The sequence below is a fragment of the Salminus brasiliensis genome, chromosome 23, assembly GCF_030463535.1.
Source record: "Salminus brasiliensis chromosome 23, fSalBra1.hap2, whole genome shotgun sequence".
In the NCBI taxonomy this organism is placed as follows: domain Eukaryota; kingdom Metazoa; phylum Chordata; class Actinopteri; order Characiformes; family Bryconidae; genus Salminus; species Salminus brasiliensis.
In genome coordinates this window covers 23,541,460-23,567,848 of record NC_132900.1, presented here as the reverse complement: position 1 = coordinate 23,567,848, position 26,389 = coordinate 23,541,460, and the positions used below count along the sequence as shown (strand labels likewise).

General features: G+C 38.1%; 1 protein-coding gene across 1 annotated transcript in view; it reads left to right on the top strand.

Moving 5' to 3' along the window:
- brwd1 (bromodomain and WD repeat domain containing 1) overlaps positions 1-26,389 on the top strand; it is a 38,439-nt gene that overhangs the window by 5,512 nt on the left and 6,538 nt on the right. The window contains exons 9-37 of the mRNA XM_072669227.1: positions 368-468; positions 571-641; positions 734-834; positions 957-997; positions 1,258-1,359; positions 1,470-1,620; positions 6,120-6,254; positions 6,730-6,858; positions 11,569-11,794; positions 12,305-12,469; positions 13,197-13,380; positions 14,501-14,591; positions 14,805-14,942; positions 15,250-15,323; positions 15,690-15,951; positions 16,373-16,489; positions 16,607-16,714; positions 16,974-17,098; positions 17,182-17,264; positions 20,785-20,896; positions 20,974-21,035; positions 21,540-21,695; positions 22,118-22,238; positions 22,796-22,921; positions 23,003-23,072; positions 23,220-23,273; positions 24,193-24,318; positions 24,682-24,834; positions 25,596-25,771. Of these exons, the coding sequence (XP_072525328.1) occupies positions 368-468; positions 571-641; positions 734-834; positions 957-997; positions 1,258-1,359; positions 1,470-1,620; positions 6,120-6,254; positions 6,730-6,858; positions 11,569-11,794; positions 12,305-12,469; positions 13,197-13,380; positions 14,501-14,591; positions 14,805-14,942; positions 15,250-15,323; positions 15,690-15,951; positions 16,373-16,489; positions 16,607-16,714; positions 16,974-17,098; positions 17,182-17,264; positions 20,785-20,896; positions 20,974-21,035; positions 21,540-21,695; positions 22,118-22,238; positions 22,796-22,921; positions 23,003-23,072; positions 23,220-23,273; positions 24,193-24,318; positions 24,682-24,834; positions 25,596-25,771 (3,560 nt within the window). The remainder of the gene's footprint in view (positions 1-367; positions 469-570; positions 642-733; positions 835-956; positions 998-1,257; positions 1,360-1,469; positions 1,621-6,119; positions 6,255-6,729; positions 6,859-11,568; positions 11,795-12,304; positions 12,470-13,196; positions 13,381-14,500; positions 14,592-14,804; positions 14,943-15,249; positions 15,324-15,689; positions 15,952-16,372; positions 16,490-16,606; positions 16,715-16,973; positions 17,099-17,181; positions 17,265-20,784; positions 20,897-20,973; positions 21,036-21,539; positions 21,696-22,117; positions 22,239-22,795; positions 22,922-23,002; positions 23,073-23,219; positions 23,274-24,192; positions 24,319-24,681; positions 24,835-25,595; positions 25,772-26,389) is intronic.

The following is a 26,389-nucleotide window of genomic DNA, read 5'->3' as shown; positions in this document are numbered from 1 at the left end:
GTACTGTAGCCATGGCAATGTAATGTAAATAACTCCACAACTGCTGATGGTGCTGGTCTAAATGCTTAAAACTGGTCAGTGTTTATGACTAATTCAAGTGGAACCTCAGCCAGCATATATAAAACACTGTAACCCTAGCTTTCCAAAGCCCATTTTAACTTTGCACAGCAGACAAAAACATTGCTCACTAAAATCTCCTTTTACATTTTGGTGGAAAAACTTAATTTTGTAGTAGGGTTGAGCACAAAAGAACAGCAAACAAGAACTGAGGAACTCACCCCTTTTAAGGTTGTTTTTCTTTATTTTCAAAGGTAAAATATAAAGTTCAAAGACAGTTTGACTTTATTCAGTTCCCCTCCCCCTATAGTTTTCCCCATTTGTCAAGGGCTCGAAAAGGTATATGGTCTCCACAGGAACTGATGCAACTGTGTGCTTCTGGCAGTGGGATGTAAATAATACTAGTTTCAGGTAAGTGAGTGATAATTTACAGTCTAAATCATACCCCCCCCCCAAAAAATAAAATAAAACGATGATCCAAGTTGTAACTCCTTGTAACTAATGGTTTTCCAGTGATCGTCCCCAGAAGTTCACAGAAAGGCCGAGACCTGGTGTTCAGATGGTGTGCTCCTCATTCAGCCCTGGTATGGTTAAAGGATCTTGTGCTTTTGTGGCATTCATTTATTTTGTATAGATTTTAAATATATATTTGATATTTTAAATATTTTCCATTCAGGTGGAATTTTCTTAGCCACAGGCAGCACAGATGATATAATCAGGATTTACTACTTGGGCAGTGGAAGTCCAGAAAAGACAGCTGAACTTGATTCACACACAGTAAGAGCTTTTATTTTAAGTCACATGTTTTACATTGGCTACTTTTATAGACAAACTGATCTACACTACAGTGACAGAATCTGGTTCTAGCCTTCTACCCACAGTTTTTGTTGGTTTCCTAGGACAAGGTTGATAGTATCCAGTTTTGCAATACAGGAGAGAGGTATGTGGAGATTTTACAGACCTGTCTGAAAATACAATTTTGTTTCTTTTGAAGGGTTCAAAAGAAACAAAATTAAAAATTGAAATGCACTTTGCTTTTTGCGCATGTTTGTTATAAGTTTTCTCTGAATGGTAGATAGTGGCAGTTTGAATTGTTTGAAAAAAAAAAACAGTAAATAAAAATATGGTAATTGTGGCTCAGCCAAAAATTTTATTTTTTGGGGAAATTATTGTAAAGTCATAAATTGAACTGTCTCTCAGGTTTGTCAGTGGCAGTCGTGATGGCACTGCTCGCATCTGGCAGCTGCATCAGAGGCATCAGTGGAAAAGCATTTTGCTGGACATGTCAGCTACACTGCCTGGGTATAAGGTTTTCACAACTCTTTTCAATTATGTTCTTCGTTTCATAGACATGACTCTAAAAGTGTGTGTATATAATGTAACCCCTCCCCGGTCTCTTGGATTCACCACAGCTCTGTACCAGCAGCAGAAGAATGTTTTTTCAAACCCAAGGTCACCATGGTGTCATGGGATTGCCATGACAACACTGTCATCACTGCTGTCAACAATCATCTCCTCAAAGTGTGGAATTCCTACACAGGGCAGTTGCTGCATGTCTTAAAGGTAAAACTCAAAGTATCCAAAATAAACTACTTGAGTTCACAATTACTGGTGGGAGATAATGAAGAGTGACCACATATGTCACTAAAAGATGTTAATGTTAATCTTGTAAAGCAGTAATTAATTTGCATCATGAATCCTAAGAAAATAATAATGTTGGTTAGGTAGCTAGCTAGCTCGCTCTTTGTGACTGCTGATTACAGCATTTGTGCCACAAGCTGTGCAAAATACAGTATCAGTAAAGACCGCAACTTTTGTGGTAAAATTAACCGTAAAACATCAAGTTATATTAATCCTGTGTGGATTGGCATGTTGTGTATATTATGTGGAAAAGGAGCTTGAGCAAGCTTTAGTAGTTTTAGTTTGTTTTATAGCAAAACTGCAGCGCAAACACTGAAAATCTGCACATGGTCGTCAGGAGATGGATGTAAGAAAATCAAGTATTTGGGGACCTGTTGCTTCAACCAATCTTGACCTTCTATGCAGCCTTGGACTGCTACATTGGCTACATCCAGCAGCCTGTGGTCCTGGAATCTACCATTCCATCAGTCAACTGCAATCTACTCATCCAGAGGCTTTCATTGTGGCATGGGACTTTAATCACACCGATATGATCGGTGTTGTTCTTCATTGCCATCAGTATGTGAAATTTGCAACCAGGGGAAAGCACACAAGTCCTGGCCTGCAGCAATTTAAAGAGGCATTCAGGGCAATACCCTACCTGGATACGGCGAAGGGCTGAAAAACACTGAGGAGAGTGAACTCCCAGAAAGTGGCGGCCCCCGCCAATATTCCAGAACGGGTGCTTAAGGAATGTGCCGATCAGCTGTCTGAGGTTCCCTCAGACCTCTTCAGTACCTCGCTGGAAGAGGCTGCTGTACCATCATGCCTACATACTCCTACAATCATGCCAGTGGCCAAAAAAATCCACAATCTTCTCACTCAACGATTACCGCCTTGTAGCACTTACCCCTATCAGGATAAAGTTTTTCGAGAGGCTGGTAAAAGACCACATTACTTCCAGAATCCTTCCCACATGTGACCTGAACCAGTTTGCTTACTGCCCAAATCATTCAGAAGAGGATGCTATATTCCCTGTACTTCACCTGAGCTTAGAAGAAAGAATACACAAGTACCATGCTGTTTCTGGACTTTAGCACAGTGTTTAACATGATCATCCCTCAACGCCTGATAAGAAAACACTCACCTTCAACACTCACCTGTGTAACTGGCTGTTATACTTCTCAACAAACAGACCTCCGTCTGTGCTGGTGTGCACCAACTTCTCGAGTGTCCTCTTTAAGCACTGGCTCCCCTCAGGGCTGTGTCCTGAGCTCATTGCTGTTCACTCTGATGACCCATGACTGCGGGCCCAGGTCCACTACCAACCACATTGTGAAGTTTGCAGACGATACAACAGTTGTGGGCCTAATCCAGGATGACCTGGACTACAGAGATGAGGTGAACCATCTGGTTGACTGGTATAAACTAACAACCTGGCCCTGGCAGTGGAGATGGTCAGCAAAACCAAGTTTCTGGTGTACAGATCAGACACTTTGACTTGGTCCACTCACACTGAAGCCCTGGAGAGCTCATCGGTGCATGCACTTCCTGAGATGGATGCGAAGAGCAGACCTCCCCCTTGATTCTCACCACCTTCTACAGAGGTACTATAGAGAGCATACTGACCAGTTCTCTGTAGCCTGCTGTACTGGAAGTCCCTGCAGAGGGAGGTAAAGATACCTGAGAAAAGTATTGGGACTTCATATCCTCCCATACAGGATATTGCGACAAGACGCTGTTCGGCCAGAGCCCATAATATACACAGAGACCCCTCCCACCCTCACCATGGACTGTTTTTGCTGCTGGCCTCTGGAAAGCACTTTTGTAGTCTTCAATGCAGAACAGCCAGGTTCAAAAACAGCTTCTTTCCACATGTCATAAAACTGCTGAAGTCTACATAAAAAAGCTGCTCCATTTCTACATATTTATTTGTATACATATTTATATATACTTTGCACTACACTAAATATACAGTGGGGAAAAAAGTATTTAGTCAGTCACCAATTGTGCAAGTTCCCCCACTTAAAAAGATGAGAGAGGCCTGTAATTGACATCAAAGGTAGACCTCAACTATGAGAGACAAAATGAGGGGGAAAAAAATTCAGAAAATCACTGTCTGATTTTTTTTTTTTATTTATTTGCAAATAATGGTGGAAAATAAGTATTTGGTCAATAACAAAAGTTCATCTCAATACTTTGTTATATATCCTTTGTTGGCAATGACAGAGGTCAAACGTTTTCTGTAAGTCTTCACAAGGTTGGCACACACCGTTGGTGGCATGTTGGCACATTCCTCCATGCAGATCTCCTCTAGAGCAGTGATGTTTTGGGGCTGTCGGCGGGCAACACAGACTTTCAACTCCCTCCAAAGGTTTTCTATGGGGTTGAGATCTGGAGATCTCCAGGACCTTGAAATGCTTCTTATGAAGCCACTCCTTTGTTGCCCTGGCAGTGTGCTTGGGATCATTGTCATGCTGAAAGACCCAGCCACGTTTCATCTTCAGTGCCCTTGTTGATGGAAGGAGGTTTGCACTCAAAATCTCACAATACATGGCCCCATTCATTCTTAAGGACCAGTCGTCCTAGTCCCTTTTTAGAGAAAAGGCCCCAAAGCATGATGTTGCCACCCCCATGCTTCACAGTTGGTATGGTGTTCTTTGGATGCAACTCAGCATTCACTCTCCTCCAAACACAACGAGTTGTGTTTGTACCAAACAGTTCTACTTTGGTTTCATCTAACCATAAGACATTCTCCCAATACTCTTCCGGAACATCCAAATACTCTCTAGCAAACTTCGGATGCACCCGGATATGTATTGGCTTAAGCAGGGGAACACGTCTGGCACTGCAAGATCTGAGTCCCTGGCGGCGTAGTCTGTTACTGACAGTAGCCTTTGTAACGTTGGTCCCAGCTTTCTGCAGGTCATTCACTAGGTCCCCCTGTGTGGTTCTAGGATTTTTTTCACCGTTCTTGTGATCATTTTGACCCCACGGGCTGAGATCTTGGGTGGAGCCCCTGATCGAGGGAGATTAGCAGTGGTCTTGTAGGTCTCCCATTTTCTGATTATTGCTCCCACAGTAGATTTCTTCACAAAAAGCTGCTTGCCTATTGCAGATTCAGTCTTCCCAGCCTGGTGCAGGTCTACAATTTTGTTTCTGGTGTCCTTCGACAGCTCTTTGGTCTTCACCATAGTGGAGTTTGGAGTGTGACTGTTTGAGGTTGTGGGCAGGTGTCTTTTATACTGTTAACGAGTTCAAACAGGTGCCATTAATACAGGTAATGAGTGGAGGACAGAGAAGCCTCTTAAAGATGTTGTTACAGGTCTGTGACAGCCAGAAATCTTGCTTGTTTGTAGGGGACCAAATACTTATTTTCCACCATTATTTGCAAATAAATTCTTTAAAAATCAGACAATGTGATTTTCAGATTTTCTCATTTTGTCTCTCATAGTTAAGGTCTACCTATGATGTCAATTACATCTCTCTCTTTTTTTTTTTTTAAGTTGGAGAACTTGCACAATTGGTGACTGACTAAATACTTCTGAAATACTAAATATTTCCCCACTGTATAACACTCTATTACAGCTGTTGTTGACTCCTAACCAGAGCCAATGAAAAAAGCTTCCACCCAACTCTGAAAGGGCATAGCATATAGTGCATGCGGTGCTCTAGCATAGCCTACAAGTTCATTGCAACACAAGCTAGCGTTCTGTCTATGAATGACTGGAGTTAAAAATAAGAACAAACTGCTTTAGGAGACAAAACCCTGCTAGTCTGCGTTGTTGGATTTAGTTGCTAGACATGTCCTCACTAGATTGTAAGTGGTTTTGCTTTGAAAAGGTTTCACAGAGGTTTCTCAAAAGACTGCCTTCTGCAAACCATGTTGAAAATGGGTTGCAACTGAAGTTAACAAACATTTTACCATCTGTGGACTAACCACCATGCTGAATATGAAGATAAAAAAAATTGGGAGTCTGCTGACTCAATCTGCTCACAACACATAATCTACATAAAATGCCCATGCACGCAGTTAGAAATCTCAAACTACCTTCTGAGATCACATAATTTGGTGGTCACAGATTATGGTCCAACAGGTCCTTGGCTGGTTTCAACTTGTAAGGACAAATGAGTAGCGGTGACTGTGTTGTATAAGACAGGTGTATCTTAGTCTTCGAGCAGGTCAGGCTGTATGAGTAGGTAGCCCTTTACTCAGAGAAGGTAAAGAGACTGAGTTAGTTCTGAGTGGATTTATGGAGAGCAGAGAATGTTGAGCAATATCAGTTTATATCAGATTTATATGGTCCATATTTTAAGAATGAAGTTTTGCTGCAGGCATGGGTGAGGCCACTTTTATTGTTTGTGGTGTAGTAAGCCATAGGCTATTGCCACGGTTATGTTGCTGATGTGAAACAAACAGTAACTTGATTCACTCTTTACAGGGTCATGAGGCAGAAGTATTTGTGGTAGAGCCACATCCGTATGACTTCAGAGTTATGCTTTCTGCAGGACATGATGGGAATGTTTTCATATGGGACCTTGTGAAAGGCACCAAGACCCAGCATTACTTCAACATGGTACAGTATCCCAGTTTAACCCTGCATACATTTGAAGTTTATTCATGTGGTTTACAGTTGCCTATAGTTTTTAAAATCTGTATTTAGCAAGTGAGTTTACCTTGAAGGTATCAACGATCAGGGGCATGATAGGAATAAAATGACCAGTTTGATTCAATACACAATACTACATTCTTAGAATATTTTGAGAAGAATCGCAATGAAAAAAATACTGCATTTAATCTAGCTTTTAAAGGACCTTAGAATGTCATGTATTTTCTTGTTCCTTGTTTGGCGCATGGAACTGACATTCTGTAACCTCAAACACTTTCTTTTTCAAGAGAAAGTAAGACGTTTTGTTCCTGTGCTCCCTTACAGGTGGGGAGTGTAATTCACTTTTTCACTTTTAGTCCATTGCAGTAAATGCAAATAGAGCTTTTAATTTATTGAACTTTGAGAGTATTAAGCTGAAGTCTTTTTAATGCTTTCTGGGCAGATTGAAGGGCAAGGACATGGTGCTGTATTTGACTGCAAATTCACTCCTGATGGTCACCGCTTTGCCTGCACGGACTCTCATGGTCATCTGGTGATTTTCGGGTTTGGAAGTTCTAGGCCCTATGAAAAGGTTTGTTTCTTTACAATTTATTACAAAACCAGACTGTTTAGATCTGTGTAAAACATGGGTGTCCAAACTTTGGGCTGTTTGCAGCCCGTTAACATTTTGAAACGGTTTGGGAGGTATTTCAGAAAACAAAAGTGAAAGTTGGCTCACTACTAAGCAAACATGAACACTGGGTCACTTTCATGTAAAACTGAAATGGTTCCCATCTCCTTTTCAGAACAATAACTACATTTAATGTTTCTGATCGTTTGGGTACATGTAGTGGCAAATTTTACTTAATTTGAAATTTATGAAAAATTATTTCCTTCATTGACTTTGGAGTTGTTAATAATATAAGGCATATACAGTTGTGCTCAAAAGTTTACATAGTTTACAGAATGTTTTTTTCAGAGAATATGAATGATAACACAATTTTTTTTCCCACTCATGGTTAGTGGTTGTGTGAAGCCATTTATTGTCAAACAACTGTGTTTTAAATCATAATGACAACCAAAAACATCCAAATGACCCTGATCAAAAGTTCACATACCCTGGTGATTTTATCCTGATAACATGCACAGAAGTTGACACAAATGGGTTTGAATGGCTACTAAAGGTAACATCCTCACCTGTGACCTGTTTGCTTGTAATTAGTGTGTGTGCTGAGTGAGTTTCTGGGATCCAGACAGACTCTTGCATCTTTCATCCAGCCATCAATTCAATTTATTGAAAAAGCTATTGAAAGAGACATTTAAGTGTTCTCAAGCCCTTTCTCTGTTGATGTGGAAGGAGTACAGGAGGAAGTGCAGTTGGAACTTGAAATGCTCTTCTCAGTCACCACCAGATTCTCCCACTCTTAGATTTTATCTGGTTTATTACATAGATCTGGCCCCCAACAACAAGAGTTTGGACACCCCTGTTTTTTTTTTGTTTGTTTTTTGATATAATTTATTATTTATATAAATAATTGTTTTAATAAACTCTATTAGCAAATAGTTTTTCACAGTTCTTTTCTGTCCTGTGGTTTGTGTCCATAGTTTTTCTCCCAAATGGCTGCAGTGCTATGTAATTTTACCCACATCTTAATATTGTGGTGCAAAAGTGGTACACAGCTTAGATTTCTTGAATCTTGGCCTGCATTTTAAATGCTCAGCCAGAACATTAAAACCACCTAAGTAATATTGTGAATGCCCCCCTTAAATAGTTAAGTCATGGACCCCAAAAAACAATCTTTTCAGCATTTGTGCTAAAGTAGCTCTTCTGTGAGATCAGTGTGCAAGACAGAGCAATATACAGGTGCTGGTCATAAAATTAGAATATCATGAAAAAGTTGATTTATTTCAGTAATTCCATTCAAAAAGTGAAACTTGTATATTATGTTCATCCATTACACACAGACTGATATATTTCAAGTGTTTATTTCTTTTAATTTTGATGGTTATAACTGACAACTAATAAACCCCAAATTTTAATTATTTATTTTATAAAATATTTTTAGAAATGTTGGCCAAATGAAAGTATGTACATGAAAAGTATGAGCATCTACAGCACTCAATACTTAGTTTGGGCTCCTTTATCCTGGATTACTGCAGCAATGTGGCGTGGCATGGAGTCGATCAGTCTGTGGCACTGCTCAGGTGTTATGAGAGCCCAGGTTGCTCTGATAGTGGCCCTTAGCTCTTCTGCATTGTTGGGTCTGGGGTATCGCATCTTCCTCTTCACAGTACCCCATAGATTTTCTATGGGGTTAAGGTCAGGCGAGTTTGCTGGCCAATAAAGAATAGGGGGATATCATGGTCCTTAAATCAGATACTGGTAGCTTTGGCACTGTGTGCAGGTGCCAATTCCTGTTGGAAAATGAAATCTGCATCTCCATAGAGTTGGTCTGCAGCAGGAAGCATGAAGTGCTCTAAAACTTCCTGGTAGATGGCTGTGTTGACCTTGGACCTCAGAAAACACAGTGGACCAACACCAGCAGATGACATGGCACCCCAAACCATCACTGACTGTGGAAACTTTACACTGGACCTGAAGCAACATGGATTCTGTGCATCTCCTCTCTTCCTTCAGACTCTGGGACATTGATTTTCAAAGGAAATGCAAAATTTACTTTCATCAGAGAACATAACTTTGGACCACATAGCAACAGCTCAGTCCTTTTTGTTGGCTTCTGACGCCGTCTCTTGTTCAAGAGTGGCTTGACACAAGGAATGCAACAGCTGAAACCCATGTCTTGCATACGTCTGTGCGTGGTGGTTCTTGAAGCACTGACTCAGTTGCAGCTGCAGTTAGGGCTGGGTGATATGGGGGACGGGGACGGGGACTCTCGATATGTCTAAAAGAAATGGCGATATACGATACGATGCGATATTATGTAAACCATAACAAAATATAATTTAAGTATTCCTGTTTATTTATAACACAAAAAAGAACATGCTGCATTATCTAACTCCAACCCACCTGGTAGGAGACTCTGTGATGAGTTAGTGCGCAGGCAGACTAAGATGTTGATGGAATGTACTTCCATATTTATCAGATACCTAATGATATCTCACCTGGTGAAACATGAGTATTTTTTCAGAGCAGGTTGCCAAGGCACTGTTTACTTTAGTCATGGAGAAGTTCCAGTATTATAGAATGTTGCTGCTAGCTCTCTCATTATAACTTGAGATTAATGTTACTTACCAATTGCTAAATGCAAGCAATGACCAAAACACTGTAACCTGATTTGTTTGTTCAAGCTGATGGCTTTAACAATGTTGCTCGCATTATATATGTGTAACTATGTAAGTCGCTCTGGATAAGAGCGTCAGCTAAATGCCATAAATATATTGTCCGTTGTGATACAGACTTGCTGTTGCTCTTGTAATCCCCAGAATTTTAGAGCATCTTTTAGTCCTTGTGCAGTGATTTCAGCTGTGTGGTCATTTGGAAAGTAGAAGGTTTGCAGGCAGTAACTCTTTAGCGTCCAATCTTCAATGTAATGTACTGTAAGGCTTATATATGGTTCACATGTTCTACTCGACCACAAATATGTGGTGGTGGTGAAGTACGTAGCTCGTGATGACGCTTGTGAAATCTCATTTTGAACGTCATTATGCAGTTTAGGCAGTGCCTGCTTCGTAAAGTATTTACGTCCAGGAAGCTCGTACTTGTAGTCAATAATTTTAAGTAACCTCTTGAATCTTTCTTTATCCGTTGTGCTTTAAAGGCACCATGTCTCTAACCAAATAGTATGCCACACACGTTATTTCTTGCCACATTTTACTGGTTTTCTCATATGGTATAACTCTCGAAAAAGAAGCTGCCAGTGTTACTTGCTTTCCTCTGACAGAGGAGGGGGTTTTATCTGACTTGGTCTGCTCCTCTTCGTGGTATTTCACCGCCTCAACAAACTGCTGTGGATGGTGTAGTTTGAGATGATGAAATAAATTTGTTGTGCTGCTACCTTTTGTTGCAACGTTTTTACTGCACTATTTGCACAAAATACTCTGTTCAGCATCATCCCTGCAAAAGCCAAACCACTTCCACACAACTGACCCATGCATGCGCTTTTTTGGAATTAAAGCTTTACCACTGGTTTTATTTTTGTCCATTGTTGACTTACTCACAGTTATCAGAAAGGCACACCTGAGGGAGTGTGATAAATGTGCTGAGAACCTCTACCGCGCCATACATGAACAATAGAAGGGCAGCGTGGTTTGAAGGGGCGAGCGTATGTGCGTATGAGCTGAACAGGACATTTGTGCACTATTTTGAACGTACTGAGATGGAAACCAGCGTATCCTCGGCATACTCGATATAACGAATATGGTCATTTTCAAAATCGTGTACAAAATACTATCGACAATATCGATATTTGTCATATATCCCCCAGCTCTAGCTGCAGTCCACTCTTTGTGAATCTCCCCCACATCTTTGAATGGGTTTTGTTTCACAATCCTCTCCAGGGTGTGGTTATCCCTATTGCTTGTACACTTTTTTTTTTTTTTTCTACCACATCTTTTCCTTCCCTTCCCCTCTCTATTAATGTGCTTGGACACAGAGCTCTATGAATAGCCAGCCTCTTTAGCAAGGACCTTTTGTGTCTTGCCCTCCTTGTGCAAGGTGTCAGTGGTTGTCTTTTGGACAACTGTCAAGTCAGCAGTCTTCCCCATGATTGTGTAGCAGAACAGAACTAGACTAAGAGACCATTTAAAGGCCTTTGCAGGTGTTTTGAGTTAATCAGCTGATTAGAGTGTGGCACCAGGTGTCTTCAATTTTGAACCTTTTCCCAATATTCTAATTTTCTGAGATACTGAGGTTTTCATTAGTTGTCAGTTATAACCATCAAAATTAAAAGAAATAAACATATGAAATGCATCAGTCTGTGTGTAATGAATAAATATAATATACAAGTTTTACTTCTTGGATGGAATTACTGAAATAAATCAACTTTTTCTTTCTAATTTTATGACCAGCACCTGTATTACTTTTCGACTAAAATCACTTATCTGATTCAAATAAATTAATTAAACCCTTTCTTTTGACCAACAGAAAAGTATATGTTAACAGAGTTTGGGCGTGTGTCTTAACTGTACTGTAAATCTTAACGATACTGATGGCGGCACATTTCGGAGTTGTTGGCATGTCTGAGTTACTGTGAACAACCTCTTTGTTAAACATCATGATTACAATGCCTCACCAGATTTGATTGATTGATTGATTGAGTTATTTTATATAAACATTCTTTAGCTTCCAGATCAGGTGTTTTTTCACACTGACTACCGACCATTAATCAGAGACTCCAATGGTTTCGTCCTGGACGAGCAAACTCAGCAGGCTCCTCACCTCATGCCCCCACCCTTCCTGGTAGATGTGGACGGTAATCCTCATCCTCCGAAGTATCAGAGACTGGTGCCAGGGAGAGAGAACTTTGCAGATGAACACCTGGTTCCACAGCTGGGTTATGTTGCAACAAGTAAGACATTGCAGAAATCTGTGCTCATAAGTTGATAATTACGCTATCAACTTATCCTATGATAAATTTATGATGTTGGTAATTTTGGACGACCTCGATAACGCTGTTGTGTTTATTTACTTGAGACAGACAGACAGACAGACAGATACAGACTTTTCTGTGTATTAATTAAAAAAAAACAACAACTTTAAAATAATTTTTGTGTTCGATCATCTGTTTTTTTTGTTACTTTTCCTGATGTTTTTGGTTTTTGCTGTATCATTTCAGTTTTTTTATTGAGATGAGTTTGGTATCATGACAACACTACTCTTTAGTGATCATGTAGGCACGGTTGTGTTTGTGGTACTGTGATTGATGCTTTTATTGATTGACACATTGCTCATTGTAAATCCTCCAATTTTGAGATCAGTCAACACAGTCTTGTCTGCAACTGGTTCAAAATGCAGTAGTCTTTAGAATGTTATGGTATTTACAAAACTTCTTCATATAATTCACATCATGTTGGTGCAGGTGATGGTGAGGTGGTGGAGCAGGTAATCAGTCAGCAGCCAGCTGAGAGTGAGGAACTTCAGGCTCGCCGAAGCATTCTTGATGATGCCATCCGCCAGCTCCAGGAGCAGCAGGATGGGCAAGCTGGGCAACAGGCTGTTGCTGCCCCAGGTACTCCCAGAAGAGGTACTTTTCAGCCCTTTTGATTATACAGTTGTTAAAGATTTTTACCACTGAACTGTCTGGCTGCTGTTGAGGTTAAACAAACTTTACAGAACAGTCCAATATATTACGATTGGGATTAAGCTTATTAAAAACTGGGGCAACACCTCAATTTGCATATATTTGCAGTGTTCATTCCAAATGTTTATTTTCATATGTTAAAACTTTTAGAATAGATTGGTGTACTATGTTATTTTTGTTATGTAGACAGGGATGAGGTTTACATTAGCCAAAATGGAGAATATTTGTGGGCAGAGCGTAGATAAAGTGTAATTGTGAATAAAAAATATTGAATTTGTGTCTTGGATGAACCACTGTTGAGTGACTGGTATAGCTTGCACCTGCACATTATGCATATCATATGTAACCATTTTTCTTTGTGTTTCCTGTTGGCATAGCTTACTGAAACCTCAGGTTAATTTGGCGGTTACTTCACCCCTAAGGCAATGAGAAACTTGACCGCCTTAAACAGTGTCTAGTTGTAGTGTATAGTTAAAAAAAAAAAAGCTAAAACTTTACTTTAAAACCAAACAAATAACATGGAAGAATGCCGTTCAAATGGTTTCAGAAATGTACTGTTTGGAGTAATGAACAACGTTTTAACTAATTTTAAAAAGGTCTGTGCAAAGTTGTATATTTTGTGTTTAAGATTGTGTTTCTGACCCCTAATCCCCCCCCACCCCTCATGCAGTGTCTCTAAATGAACGTTTGGAAGTTCAGTCTCCCCCTAATGTTGGGCTTCGGCGCAGTGGCCAGGTGGAGGGGGTGCGGCAGATGCATCAGAATGCCCCTCGCAGTCAGATTGCTACAGAGAGAGACCTGCAGGCCTGGCGTCGCAGAGTTGTGGTGCCTGAACTAACTCCCAGTGCATATAGGTAGAGCCCCCCCCCAATGCTAACCATCAGCCGATCTTTGTTTTTCTATAAATAATACCACCCCACTATTGCACTGTGCCATTACAAAATAGAAAACACCAGTAAATTCACTATTTTTGGTAAACAGTTTATATAATCTGACATTCTAAACTGACTTACTTTGTTTTGTAGCAGCTTTGTGACTGTTTTAACCTCTATAGGTTTAATATATTGATGATTAATATACATGACTGACCAAGTTGACTGACCTACATCTCCCAGTTCCATTAGAATCAAATCAGTCGAATCACAAATCCAGTGTTAGTGCATTAGCCGCCTTCTTGGATATGAATGCACCTTTCAGAGCTGGTTTAGGACCAAAGAAAGAAGTATACATGTTGCACAGCAACAACCAACAACCAAACTGGCATACTAATCCCCTTCTGACATACTTAAGATTTAACTGCAATCCTAAGGAACAATACCAACAGACATGATCTCCCACACGCGTAGGCACACATGCAGGCAGACACAGTGTGTCCCAGAAGTGTCCAAAATCAACAAATCAAATCACTATCACTATTTTTAAAAGCCACAGCTTTGTTGTTTCTAGCAATGCAGTACATTTTATATGTGTTTTAACATTACTCAATAAAGTAAAACAAAAAGTGCATCCTAATGCCTTTTTGTCTCTCCCACATGAGATGTATGGTTTATTGATTCATGAATGGTATCGAAATTGGTCAATGTGCAAAGTTTGTGTCGTAGATGTATCGTTTCTCACACATTAAATGTGCTCATTTGGAGTGAACTGTTTTAGGAGGACTAGAGATTTTTTAAGAACCTGGTAATAGTGTAATATAGGATTTACGTTAATATTATGTTTATATTATGTTTCATGTTCAAACAAAAAACATCCATGAGTGAAATTACTTGTCTTGAAGATGTCAAATGTATGTATGCATATGTTTGATTTCTGAGATGCAGTTTTTTCATAAACTTTGTAATTAACTGATGAGTTCTGTCATGTGTTTCAGAGCAACAAATCGCTAAATTACATAGCAGTGTAGCCCTTAAGGCTAAAGCAAAAAAACTAAAGATATGTAAAGTTAACCACATACATATCTAATGTCTTTTGCAGGGCTCAGGAGTCTTATCGGATCGCAAAAGGGGAAGAGGAGATTACTCTCTACAGTATAAAAAAATGCAGAATAGTACACGGGACATTTAGGGTAAAAATATTTTTCTATATAATGCTGAAGTAATACAAGTAATGCACAGCTGCTATCATAACTGGAATTGAGTAGTGATGTTACTGCAATTGAGGGCTGATTTATTCTTTAACAATGCTGGAATATTCTTAATGCATGCAATTAGTATTCAATTAGCTACATTTTGATTAGTACCTTGATTTGTATGTGTCTGTGTGATTACTGTTCCTGCAGGATGACTCTGATGATGACGGAGTGTGGACTAAGCAAGCTCAGTCCCGTAAGCGACCAAGGCATTTGGTGAGTAGAGACGGTGTGAAGGAGTTTATAGAGTACTCCTGTGAAGAGGGCGAGGAGACTGCTACCTCTGAGGTACAACACACTTTCACTTTTTTCACTTTTTTTTTTCCTTCCAAGATTACAGCTTTATTTTTTTTTTTAAACAGTTACATTAATTTTATAATATCTAATTAATTTTATTTACATTTAGAAATATCTACAGTTTTATTTTGACCAAAAGAATGAGGACATACTTTGTGTTATGTTATATATTTCCTAAAAAATAATTGTTGAATTGCTAGCTTCAGATTAATTAATTGCATCTTTTTGGTAGTATTTAGTATCTAGTTGTGCTGAAAAACGTATTGATATGCTGATTATGGTATGCATCACTGTTTAGGATAATGGAATGGAAGGTAGTGAGATGGACTCTTCAAATGAAGAGGAAGAGGAGTGGAAAAGTGACAGCTCAAGGTAAGCATACAGATTGTATGTTTTAGAATACTAAAGACAAGACAAACCCTAAATACAAAGATTAACTATATTACTTTTTGTTCTAAATCCAGCAGTGATAGTAATGTGTTTTCTTTTTTCTTAGTTTTTTCCTTTTTTAATTTAACAAAGTTACTGAAGTAGATTTACGTAGAGTATGGAGCCAGGCAAAGACAATGCATTTATCCCCATCTGGCAATGTTGGCACTTTCCAAAAGATTTTTGGAATTAGAACTGTTAATGTCTAGGAAGACACTAAAGCTAAAAAATTCCAGATGTTCAGCAAAAAGTGTTTTGTTTTGTTTGTTTTTTCTTCTAACTAACTGGTTTGTGTGTTCTTGACTGAAGCTGCTCATCCAGCGAGTGTTCAGACTGGATGGCTGATGCTGGAATCACTGTACATCCAGCTTTGGCCTCCCGAAGACGTGCACGCAGACAAATTAGCAGTTCGGAAGAGGAGGACGAGGACGACGGCAACCAGGACGACACAGATGCCGACGATGATGACGCAGATGAAGACAAGATATCAGAAGAGCAAACAATGCAAACCAAGGATAAAGAAGCTTCATCTCAGAAGCTCAAGAAGATGATGAAAAGCAAAACACCAAAGGTGAATTGTTTGGCAAGACACACTGGTAGGGTAAATGGGGGGGGGGGGAAGCAAATTCTAGAACATTGTGTCTAAATTTGTCTTTAGTATATGAGTTAAAATATATAAGTTGACTTGCTTGTTTTCTATGGAATTGAAGGTACCAAAACTACCACAGCCATCAAAGATATGAAAGCTTGTGATTTCTAAGCCTACATGTACATACAGGAAAAGGAACAGGTCTGCTGCATTGCATTACAAAAAATAATGAGATATATGTAATAAAATCAAAAAGTCTAATGATCAGGGGTGCTACATCCCTGCTCATAACAGTAGCGGGCCATTAGCAAGCTTTGAAGTGTCCATACTCTATGCACTGGAGTAGGTATCGTTTCAGAGGAATCTCGTCTTCCTTAACTCTTGTTTCTTCTAAAAATCTCAGAGTTCAAAACCAAGGCCAGCTGTGAACAGAGAGGTGTCTAGCGAGTTCCGTCCCTCTGCCTGGATTACTGACGTTGTTCCTCGGAAGTCACCCTTTGTCCCACAAATGGGGGACGAGGTTGGTTTTCACTGGCCTGCCGCCCTTATGTGAAAATCAGTATAACTTTTTACATTAGTATAAATGTTAGTATAAATAAACACATCTTATTATATTTGAGTGTTTTGTTGTTTGAAGGTGATCTACTTCCGTCAAGGTCATGAGGCATATGTGGATGCTGTATGCAGAAGTAATCTTTACCCCATTAACTTGGATAAGCAGCCATGGAGAAAGATGCAACTGAGAGTATGTGTGTTTTGTTTTGTTTTTTTAAATACTATCATATTCATACCTTTTAAGTAAACCAGTTACTCCAATTGAATGAGTAATATTACAAGCTGTTACATGTTGTGATTTGTCACAGTTTAACATTCTGGCCTGGCATGGTTGTCATTTAGTTTTAGCGATATGAGGCAGGGATATTATACTGCAGTATCTTCATATCCTTAGTTAAAAAAGCATTTCCAGCTCCTATAATGATCTTTATACCTTGTTTAATCATCAGGATCAAGAGTTTGTTCAGATAACTGGGATCAAATACGAAGTTTGTCCTCCAACTCTTTGTAGTTTGAAACTGACACAGATCGACCCTGGAACGGGCAAAATAACAGACAAGTCGTTCTCTGTGAAGTAAGATTTCTACTTTTAAGATTGATTTGTTTTATACTATTAAAACTTTGTGTTGATGACTGTGTAATGTAATGTTTCTGCAGGTACCATGATATGCCAGATGTCATTGATTTTTTTGTGCTCCGCCAAAGTTATGACGAGGCATGCAACAGGGTCTGGAGGCCAAGTATGTCAACAATGTACTTATTTTGTACTTATTGTATTTTTTACTCATTTCTTATTTAGCTTTCTATAGTTTGTTATATCTAGATTGATGTTCAATGTTTTTCCTGTGGTGATGCCTATTATTAGTTGGCAAAGCAGCCAATAACTAATGGGCTACTTTTATTTTTAGACTGCACAGTTCTTCCGTTAACATGTTCACACACCCAGTGAACATACAGTATGGCATGTGTTGGAGAAGGCGTGTGTTATGTCATTTCCGTATTAGTGTCGGGAGCATTGCTACTGCCATGGGGAGTTATTAATGGGTGGGTTAATTGGCAATGCCAAATTGGGGGGTGGGAACAAATTGACAAAAACAACAAACGAATATTTATAGTATATTTAATGTTTTGTTATTCTTTTTTATTAGGGACTCAATTCTATTTGTTATATTCACTTCTTTTTCTCTTCTTCATATGAACCTGTCGAATGGTAGTATGCTCTGGTGCTTGACGTGAGCTTGATCAGCTGCAACAATGTCAATTATTTCTAAATTCCATGGACTAGAGACAATTTTTACCTAATGCCTTGGCTTAAAAAAAAAAGTATTGTATTTTGGACTTTTAGTAAGTAAGGAAAAGTTTAGTAAGAACCCCTACTTTTTTGTTGTCTAATCCTTACAAATCTGGTATTAAACTACATGCAAGAGCCTTAACATCAACAGTCTACCAATGCACAGAACTATATTGTTATGAGTTATATTATTTTGGATTTTAGCTTTATTCTTATTTTTCTGCCTGATAACTTGTATTGTGGTTTTTGAGATGTTGACATCAGTTCCAGATTGTTTGAGGGAAATGAATGGGGTGCAAACGTTTCGGCTCTCTTCAGATGTCACAGAGATGAATCATTCAGTGTTTTTGGGGCAGGGACTGGGGCCGATCAATACTGATTGAGAATAAGGGAGACTGTTTAACCTTTATAGGCAAAGTTGGTAAGGATTGTTGTGCAGGGCTAATAATGTTATATAACAGAATTTTCTGTGCAGTGTGTCTATTGTAGATGAAATTTTAATTTTAATCATTTAAAATGCCTTTGAACTCTGAGCACTTGCTGAGAGAGCCTGTGAATTCCCCTGCAGAGCAGCTGTTTAGCTAAAAACAGCTGTTATAACAGTGTAATAACAGCCAAAAAGGGATGTTTATCTAACGCTAAAAGGTCACTTTGGACATGATTCCTTTAGCTTTTCTATTTGCAGCTGTACTTTTGGTCATGGTTTAATGAGTTCTGCACTGTTTGTTGGCTTTATTGTGTTTGTGGTGGTGTTAGCTAGCTCTGCTGTGTTCTGATACTCACTTTAATGGGCTCATGGGCACTCACAAATGGTAGCTTTCTCTAACTGATGAGACAACTGTTCCTGTGACTGACTTACACTAACATTCAGCTTCTGTCTGACCTATAACTCTTTATGAACAGTGTCAGTGTTTAGCGGTTGTTTTAACACTGCAGGTTTACCCAGTGCTAAAACTGTGCTTGTTAACATTACTGGAGAACATCAGGTTGTATCTTAGTATGTTTGCAGTTGCCAAAAAAAAAAAAAAAAAAAAAAAGACATTTAGGTTTGCGAGAAGGCCTGGTACGACCAGCTAAAAGGCTATACTTTAGCATTCCCACCAGTCTCTGGTAGTACTAATAGTAACTACCAGTCTCTAGTCTTAGTTCTACATAAGAATTAGTAACTGAGTAATAAATTAGTGATTCAGTGGGTTAATATACGATGGTGTTTGCTTTTTACGTCTTAAAAGTAATGTAAAGCAACACTTCTTTTGGGTTCACTGTATCTCATTGCTTTTATTTCTTTGAATTCCACAGAGCTATATACACGGTGTGCAGAATTATTAGGCAAATGAGTATTTTGATCACATCATCCTTTTTATACATGTCCTACTCCAAGCTCTATAGGCTTGAAAGCCAACTACCAATCAAGTAAATCAGGTGATGTGCATCTCTGTGATGAGAAGGGGTGTGGTCTAATGACATCAACACCCTATGTAAGGTGTGCTTATTTATTAGGCAACTTATTAGGAAACTTCCTTTCCTTTGGCAAAATGGGTCAGAAGAGAGATTTAACGGACTCTGAAAAGTAAAAAATTGTGAGATGTCTTGCAGAGGGATGCAGCAGTCTTGAAATTGCCAAACATTTGAAGCGTGATCACCAAACAATCAAGCGTTTCATGGCAAATAGCCAACAGGGTCGCAAGAAATGTGTTGGAAAAAAAGGCACAAAATAACTGCCCATGAATTGAGGAAAATCAAGGGTGAAGCTGCCAAGATGCCATTTGCCACCAGTTATGTTTCAGAGCTGCAGCGTTACCGGAGTATCAAAAAGCACAAGGTGTGCGATACTCAGGGACATGGTCGTTTTTCAGCCTTCCTTACCTTGGCCATGTTTGAACAAGAAACATAAGATAAAAAGAAATATGTTAAGACTGATTGATTATTCTAAGGTTTTATGGACTGATGAAATGTGAGTGACTCTTGATGGGCCAGATGGATGGGCCCAAGGCTGGATCAGTAAAGGGCAGAGAGCTCCACTCCGACTCAGACGCAAGCAAGGTGGAGGTGGGGTACTGGTATGGGCTGGTATCATCAAAGATGAACTTGTGGGACCTTTTCGGGTTGAGGATGGAGTGAAGCTCAACGCCCAGACCTACTGCCAGTTTCTGGAAGACACCTTCTTCAAGCAGTGGTACAGAAAGAAGTCGGTATCGTTCAAGAAAAACATGATTTTCATGGAGGACAATGCTCCATCACACGCATCCAAATAGCTTCACAGCGTGGCTGGCCAGTAAGGGTCTAAAAGAAGAAAAAATGATGACATGTTTTTGAATGTCAGAAATGTTTATTTCTAAATTTTGTGTTATATTGGTCTACCTGGTGAAAATAAACAAGTGAGATGGATATATATTTGTTTTTTATTAAGTTGCCTAATGATTCTGCACAGTAATAGTTACCTGCACAAACAGATATCCTCCTAAGATAGCCAAATCTAAAAAAAAAAAAAAACCCACTCCAACTTCCAAAAATATTGAACTTTGATATTTAGGAGTCTTTTGGGTTGATTGAGAACATAGTTGTTGTTCAATAATAATAATAATATATGTAATGACATTGAACAGATCATTTGTAAGTGTAACGTCTTCATCTACTCTAATATATACCGTAATAGGCAGTGGCTGCTTGGTGAACCCTGTTATTAAATCCACAAGTCATGAGTAACCTGGTGCTCTAACCTGGTGCGTTGTTGTTATTCAAACTAGGCATTAATAACTACGATAGTAAGGCAATCTTCATCCCTTTTACAGGCTTCTTCTTAAAACCTACACAGATGTTGAGTGTTGTGGGAGCACTGACAACGCCCACAATAAGTGAATTGTGTAATTTATTTTGTTTTTTTGATCAAACGGTCATGTTGCACTCCCCCATACACATTAAATAGTTTCTTCATATGAACTTGATTACATTTTGGTGCTTGCTTTTAGATGATCGCTTCCGGTCCGTGATTGATGACGCATGGTGGTTTGGGACCATTGTTTGTCAGGAGCCATATCAACCTGAATATCCCGACAGCCATTTCCAGTGTTTTAAAGTCAAGTAAGGCACAGATATTTCTTCTTTGTGGTGTGCTTTAATGTATTTGAGCAAGGCTTGACACAATGGCATCTCTGCAGGTGGGACAATGGAGAAACTGAGAAACTCAGTCCATGGGACATTGAGGCCATTCCAGAAAATGGTAAACTTCTCTGATTACTCGTATAATAAATACTAGGCCTTTATATAAATTATGCATCTTCCAGGACTTAAAATTAAAGTACAAAATCCTTTTTGTTCAGATGTTATAGGTATAATTATATATTATATTATAGGTATAATCCGGTATAACCAAATGTATATTGCATTCTGTATATGCTGTGCATAACTCTGTTTGATTGCCATTATTTACATTCTGGTTTCAATTTAAAAATGGTGCATCTTTGATATTGTGTTAAGACTTCTTGTATGTTACTGTTAACATGTTTTATACAGAGAAAACGTATCACCTGAAGATTCTGTACCTTGAATTAATATCTTGTACTCCAGTGATATGAAGTTTTTGTGTCAGTTTTCCTTCCAGATTCTCATTGTACATTATAAAATGAGGCATAATGTAATACGAATAATCAAATATAGACCAAATACTTTCACAGCACTGTACATACGACTGGGCTTTGTAGCTTCTTTTTTTTTTTTTTTTTAGCCCTGCATCCAGAGTCAGTGGGTGCAGGACTACCGGTCACAGATGAAGAGATGAACGACATCTTGTACAAGCCTCGAGAGGGTGAGTGGGGAGTAAGGAGCCGAGAAGAGGAGAGCATGCGAATCATAGCAGGCATAGACCAGCTCATAACAGTGGGTATGGACCATCTTAATTCTCCAATTTTACATTTACACTCCATATCGAAGATCGAGTCTGCACTTCGGACTGTTTTTGATGTCAAGAAATGACAAACATGGCAAATGTTTTGATTTTTCTCAAAACAAGACTGTACATGCAACAATAACTTGGTCAAATTCAATCATAATACAGTATCTCCAGGCAAACATGACCTGTTCTGGGCATGAGGACAGGCTATTTATTTTGTAAGGAATATGTTGTGTGACATGTTTGATTTAAGCCACCAATTGTTTATAAAAGCATTCATAAATATGATGTTTGAATCTAAACTTTCCACATTTATTTTTTATGTAATTAATATTACCATAATCTAAGCTTTTTCCCCTTCTCTTTTGTATACATTATATTTTCAACTACTGTTTTATGTCTGGCCTCAACAGATATTGCTGCACCCTTCTCTGGACCAGTGGACCTCATACAGTATCCTGCCTACTGTACTGTAATTGCCTACCCCACTGACCTGGGAACTATCCGAATGAGACTAAAGCACAATTTTTATAGGTGAGCCCTTGTAGTGTCATGTGGGAAGCTGCCCTGTACCACCTTTACATCCTTACTCTTAACTTCTAAAAAAAAAATAAATCCCACTGTAGTTCCCAGTATATCAGTATAGCATTAGGTATGATTTGATGACATTCTGGATAGTTTTTGTCTGAAAACTGAAAATTACAATCCAAAAACTGGTTCAAATTCTGTACAGATTTGGCTCCCCTTCCTGCATCATAAAGGGCATTCTGGAAGTATATTAAATATTCTATGTGGAACTTTAAGCAGCATAGGGAATCTGATGTACCTTGAGAAACTATAATTTTTTGGAAGTGGTTCTGTAGCACTTAAACTTCCATAAATATAAAAACACATCACATACCTTTTTTTTTTTTTAACAATTTTACCACATAATCTACCCAATTTAAAAGGCCAATTACTCAATCCCTTTTCATGTAAACTGATGTGAGGAGGAAGTGCCATCAAGGCCAATTGTAATTTTGGTTGTCTATTTAATTGTACTATTTTCTTTTCTCCTCTCTTTTTGTCTTTTTTTTTTTTTTTTTTGGCAGGAGACTTTCTGCACTAATTTGGGACACAATGTATATCTTTCACAATGCAAGAACTTTCAACGAGCCACGGAGCAAGATTGCACAATCAGCAAAACTCATTACGGATGTTCTTTTAAAGTTTATTAGGTGGGCCTTTTGATAATATTGGTGTCGTGAATAAAGAATAGAATTGTTTTCTATTTACAATATGCTTGTTTATTTCACCAGCAAACCCCACTGTACTGATATTATGGACATCTTTAATGCAATTGAAAACATGGAATATACTGAGGATGAGGTAAGTTATTTTTATTTTATTTATACATATATATATATATATATATATATATATATATATATATATATATATATATATATATATATATATATATATAATGTTTCCTTTGATGTTTTAACTTAACATTCTTGCTACATGATTTTTCAGGATCTGGAAGATGTTGATGCACCATGTACCTCTGCTGGACTGAACTCGCAGCAGGTAGCACTTAACATTCCCCATAATGAATTACACTAGGTCACAACAGTTTTTTTTTTTTTTGTGAAGTCATTGACCATTTATGAGTCAATTGATTCATTTGATGAGTAGTTAAGTTCATGTCCAAAATACCCCCTTGATGTTCTTGGTATTAGGGCCTTTTTCCAACTAAGTTTAAGTCATAAATTTATAGTGGATCAGACAAAGTTGATGTGTCAGCACTGTTGAAAAGTTGTAAGCTATAAACGTGTTAATGTTCACAAACTACAGGTTGTATTGACTGCCTTGATGAACTATGGAACAAACTAACTTGCACTACTGAGGTTTATTTTTAGTTGTTTCTTGTTCACCCCATTGTACTAAGCGGTTACCAAACCATGCAAAATTACCATGCAAAATGCAGGTGTGCAGTAGGTTCACCCCTACTTGGTGAATTTTTTTGTGCTCATGTACATATTTATTTTTTTAGAAATTGGAAGACTGAACAATTGATATTTAAAATAGTATCCCTATTTCTATATTGTTGACTAATGTGTACATTTATTTTATCATACCTCTTTACTATTCTGCCATGCAACCCTTGTCTAAATAGTTAGAATATGAAATATTAGAATATTACATGACTGTTTAAGACATTGTTTTGATAGAAGGAAAAATAAGCATGGGAACGATCTCACTCCATGGTGGATAGGCTAAATTATATAATTATATCACATAAAAGGTCATAGGAAATATGAAATTATAAAATGAAATGCAAAAGGAACATTTCTAGTATACCTAATATTATACTAATATTAACTTTATGATCTTGGATTAAATGTTTGACAGCATTTTTATTGGACAACTAGCAGGATAACACGGTCACTTGATAAAGGTGTACAGTATGCTTAAGGTGTATTTCTGCTCTCTGATCTTTGTTTAGACAACAATAGAGGTGTTACAAGACAGGGATGCCTGGAAGGATGCATGCAAGCGGCTACTGGACTACATGTTTGAGTGTGAGGACTCTGAGCCCTTCCGTCAGCCTGTAGATCAGAATGAGTATCCGGTAAGAGTTTAACCTTTGCTCCTTAGCACTCGGCGACCCCACTCTGTAACCTTTTCAAAGTCTGCCACTTTGTGGTTGTTTCTGTAGTTCCTTAATGCTTCCACTTTTCAATCTCACCACAGTTAATTGTGTTTTATCTAGGAGAGAAGAAATTTCACAAACTGTTGTCTGACTGTGGCTGTGTTATAGTACCATACTTTCACTTTGAACATTTATAAAATATAATAAATACATTTTTTAATTACTTGGAAGTAAGCAGTATTAAATGTACTAAAGTATCATACAATTAGCATCAATTTGATCAGAATTAAGCTATCAGCAAATATCCTAAAAAAGGCAATGTTTTGTGTTTGTCTGTTCCAGGACTATTCAGATATTATAGATACTCCCATGGATCTGGAAACTGTCCGGCGAATCCTTGATGAAGACTGCTATGAAAACCCTACTGACTTATGCAAAGACACAAGACTCATTTTTGCAAATGCTAAAGCTTATACACCAAACAAACGTTCAAAGGTTTGTGGACTGCTTCACATACTGTATAGCCTTATAGCTGGACACTGGTTAAATTGTTTAATACAATTCTTCCTTAATGGTGCTTCTTTATCCTGCTACTGTTGTTTTTTCCTTCTTTTTTTTTTTGCTTGCTTTTTTTTCTAATGTAGTAGTATGAGATTAATGCATGTCTGTTTCTAGGATCATCCTTACAACATATTTGCGTATACTGGGCTTTGACTTTACTTGACTTTACTTGACTTTACTTGGCAAAAGATTTGTTTAAATCAGCTCTGCCCCTGAAACATGTTAAAGAAAACTGATCTAGACATTTTATTTTCATTTTAAAAAAGTGCTCAATAATATGAAAAAAGGTTCATATGTAAAAAATAAAATAATAATAATAAATGTACAAGATACACAATATTTCCAGCTTATGAATCCAGAGTAATTAAAATTTAATTAATATAATAATTCATTTTAAGCTTTAAGTCAAAGGGAAGTTTAAGTTTTCTTTTTAGTAGCGTTTTCATTTTTGTGAAATATCAGTATGCTATTGAAAATAAAGCTGTTTTTTATTTGTCACAGATTACTAGTGCATTTTTTTATTTTATTGTGTTTATTTAATTTTTGCTTTTTGGCTGGATTTGTCTCCCATACTCACAAGCCCTCTTATGACGCAGTAATTATAAAATGGCCTTTGTCAACACATTCAGCTTAACATTCTGTTAGCTGACCTGATGGATGATGTGCTAAATGTTAATTTTTTCTATAATTTACAGATTTACAGCATGACGTTGCGTTTGTCTGCACTGTTTGAAGAACGCATTCGGAAAATCATGTCTGACTACAAGACTGCAGTGAAAAGTAGCTCCCGGCTGCGACGTAGTCAGAGGTTCAGAAAGAGGCTTCAGCAGCAGGAAACCACTGTTCCACTCCCCAGCCTGGAATCCACTAGGTTAGCCTTTATTATTGCATACAAATTTAATTTACAAATTTCCCTGTTAAAATGGCCTTTTAAGTAACATATATGGATACATAAAGATTTTGGGTAACAAATCTGTATTAGCAGATAATTGCTCAAGTAAGAGTATCAGCATTGGACAGACATTTTAAATTTGTTGATCGTACACAATGACAAAAAAAAACAAACAAAAAAAAACCTTTACACATTTGTTGCTGAGCTGGGAGGTTTTCAGCAGAGGTTGCTTCACTTGAAATACAACAACTCCAGAAACACTCAAAGATTTAGCAGGCTTTGGAGTGGTGGTGCACTGTTCTAGTGTGCAAAGGTACTGCAGTGAGCTAAGGTACACTATATGTGAAAAAAAAAGTATTGGGACACCTGCTTATTCATTGTTTCTTCCAAAATCAAAGGTATTAAACAAGATTTCATCCAGTAACTGTCTCTACTGTTCAGGGAAGACTAGATTTTGCAGCATTGCTGTGTGGATTTGATTGCATTTAGCAACAAAAGTGTTAGTGAGGTCAATATGTTGAATGATCATCTCACCAACTCATCCCAAAAGTATTGGATTGAGCACAATCATTCCAGAGAACAGTCCACTGCTCCACA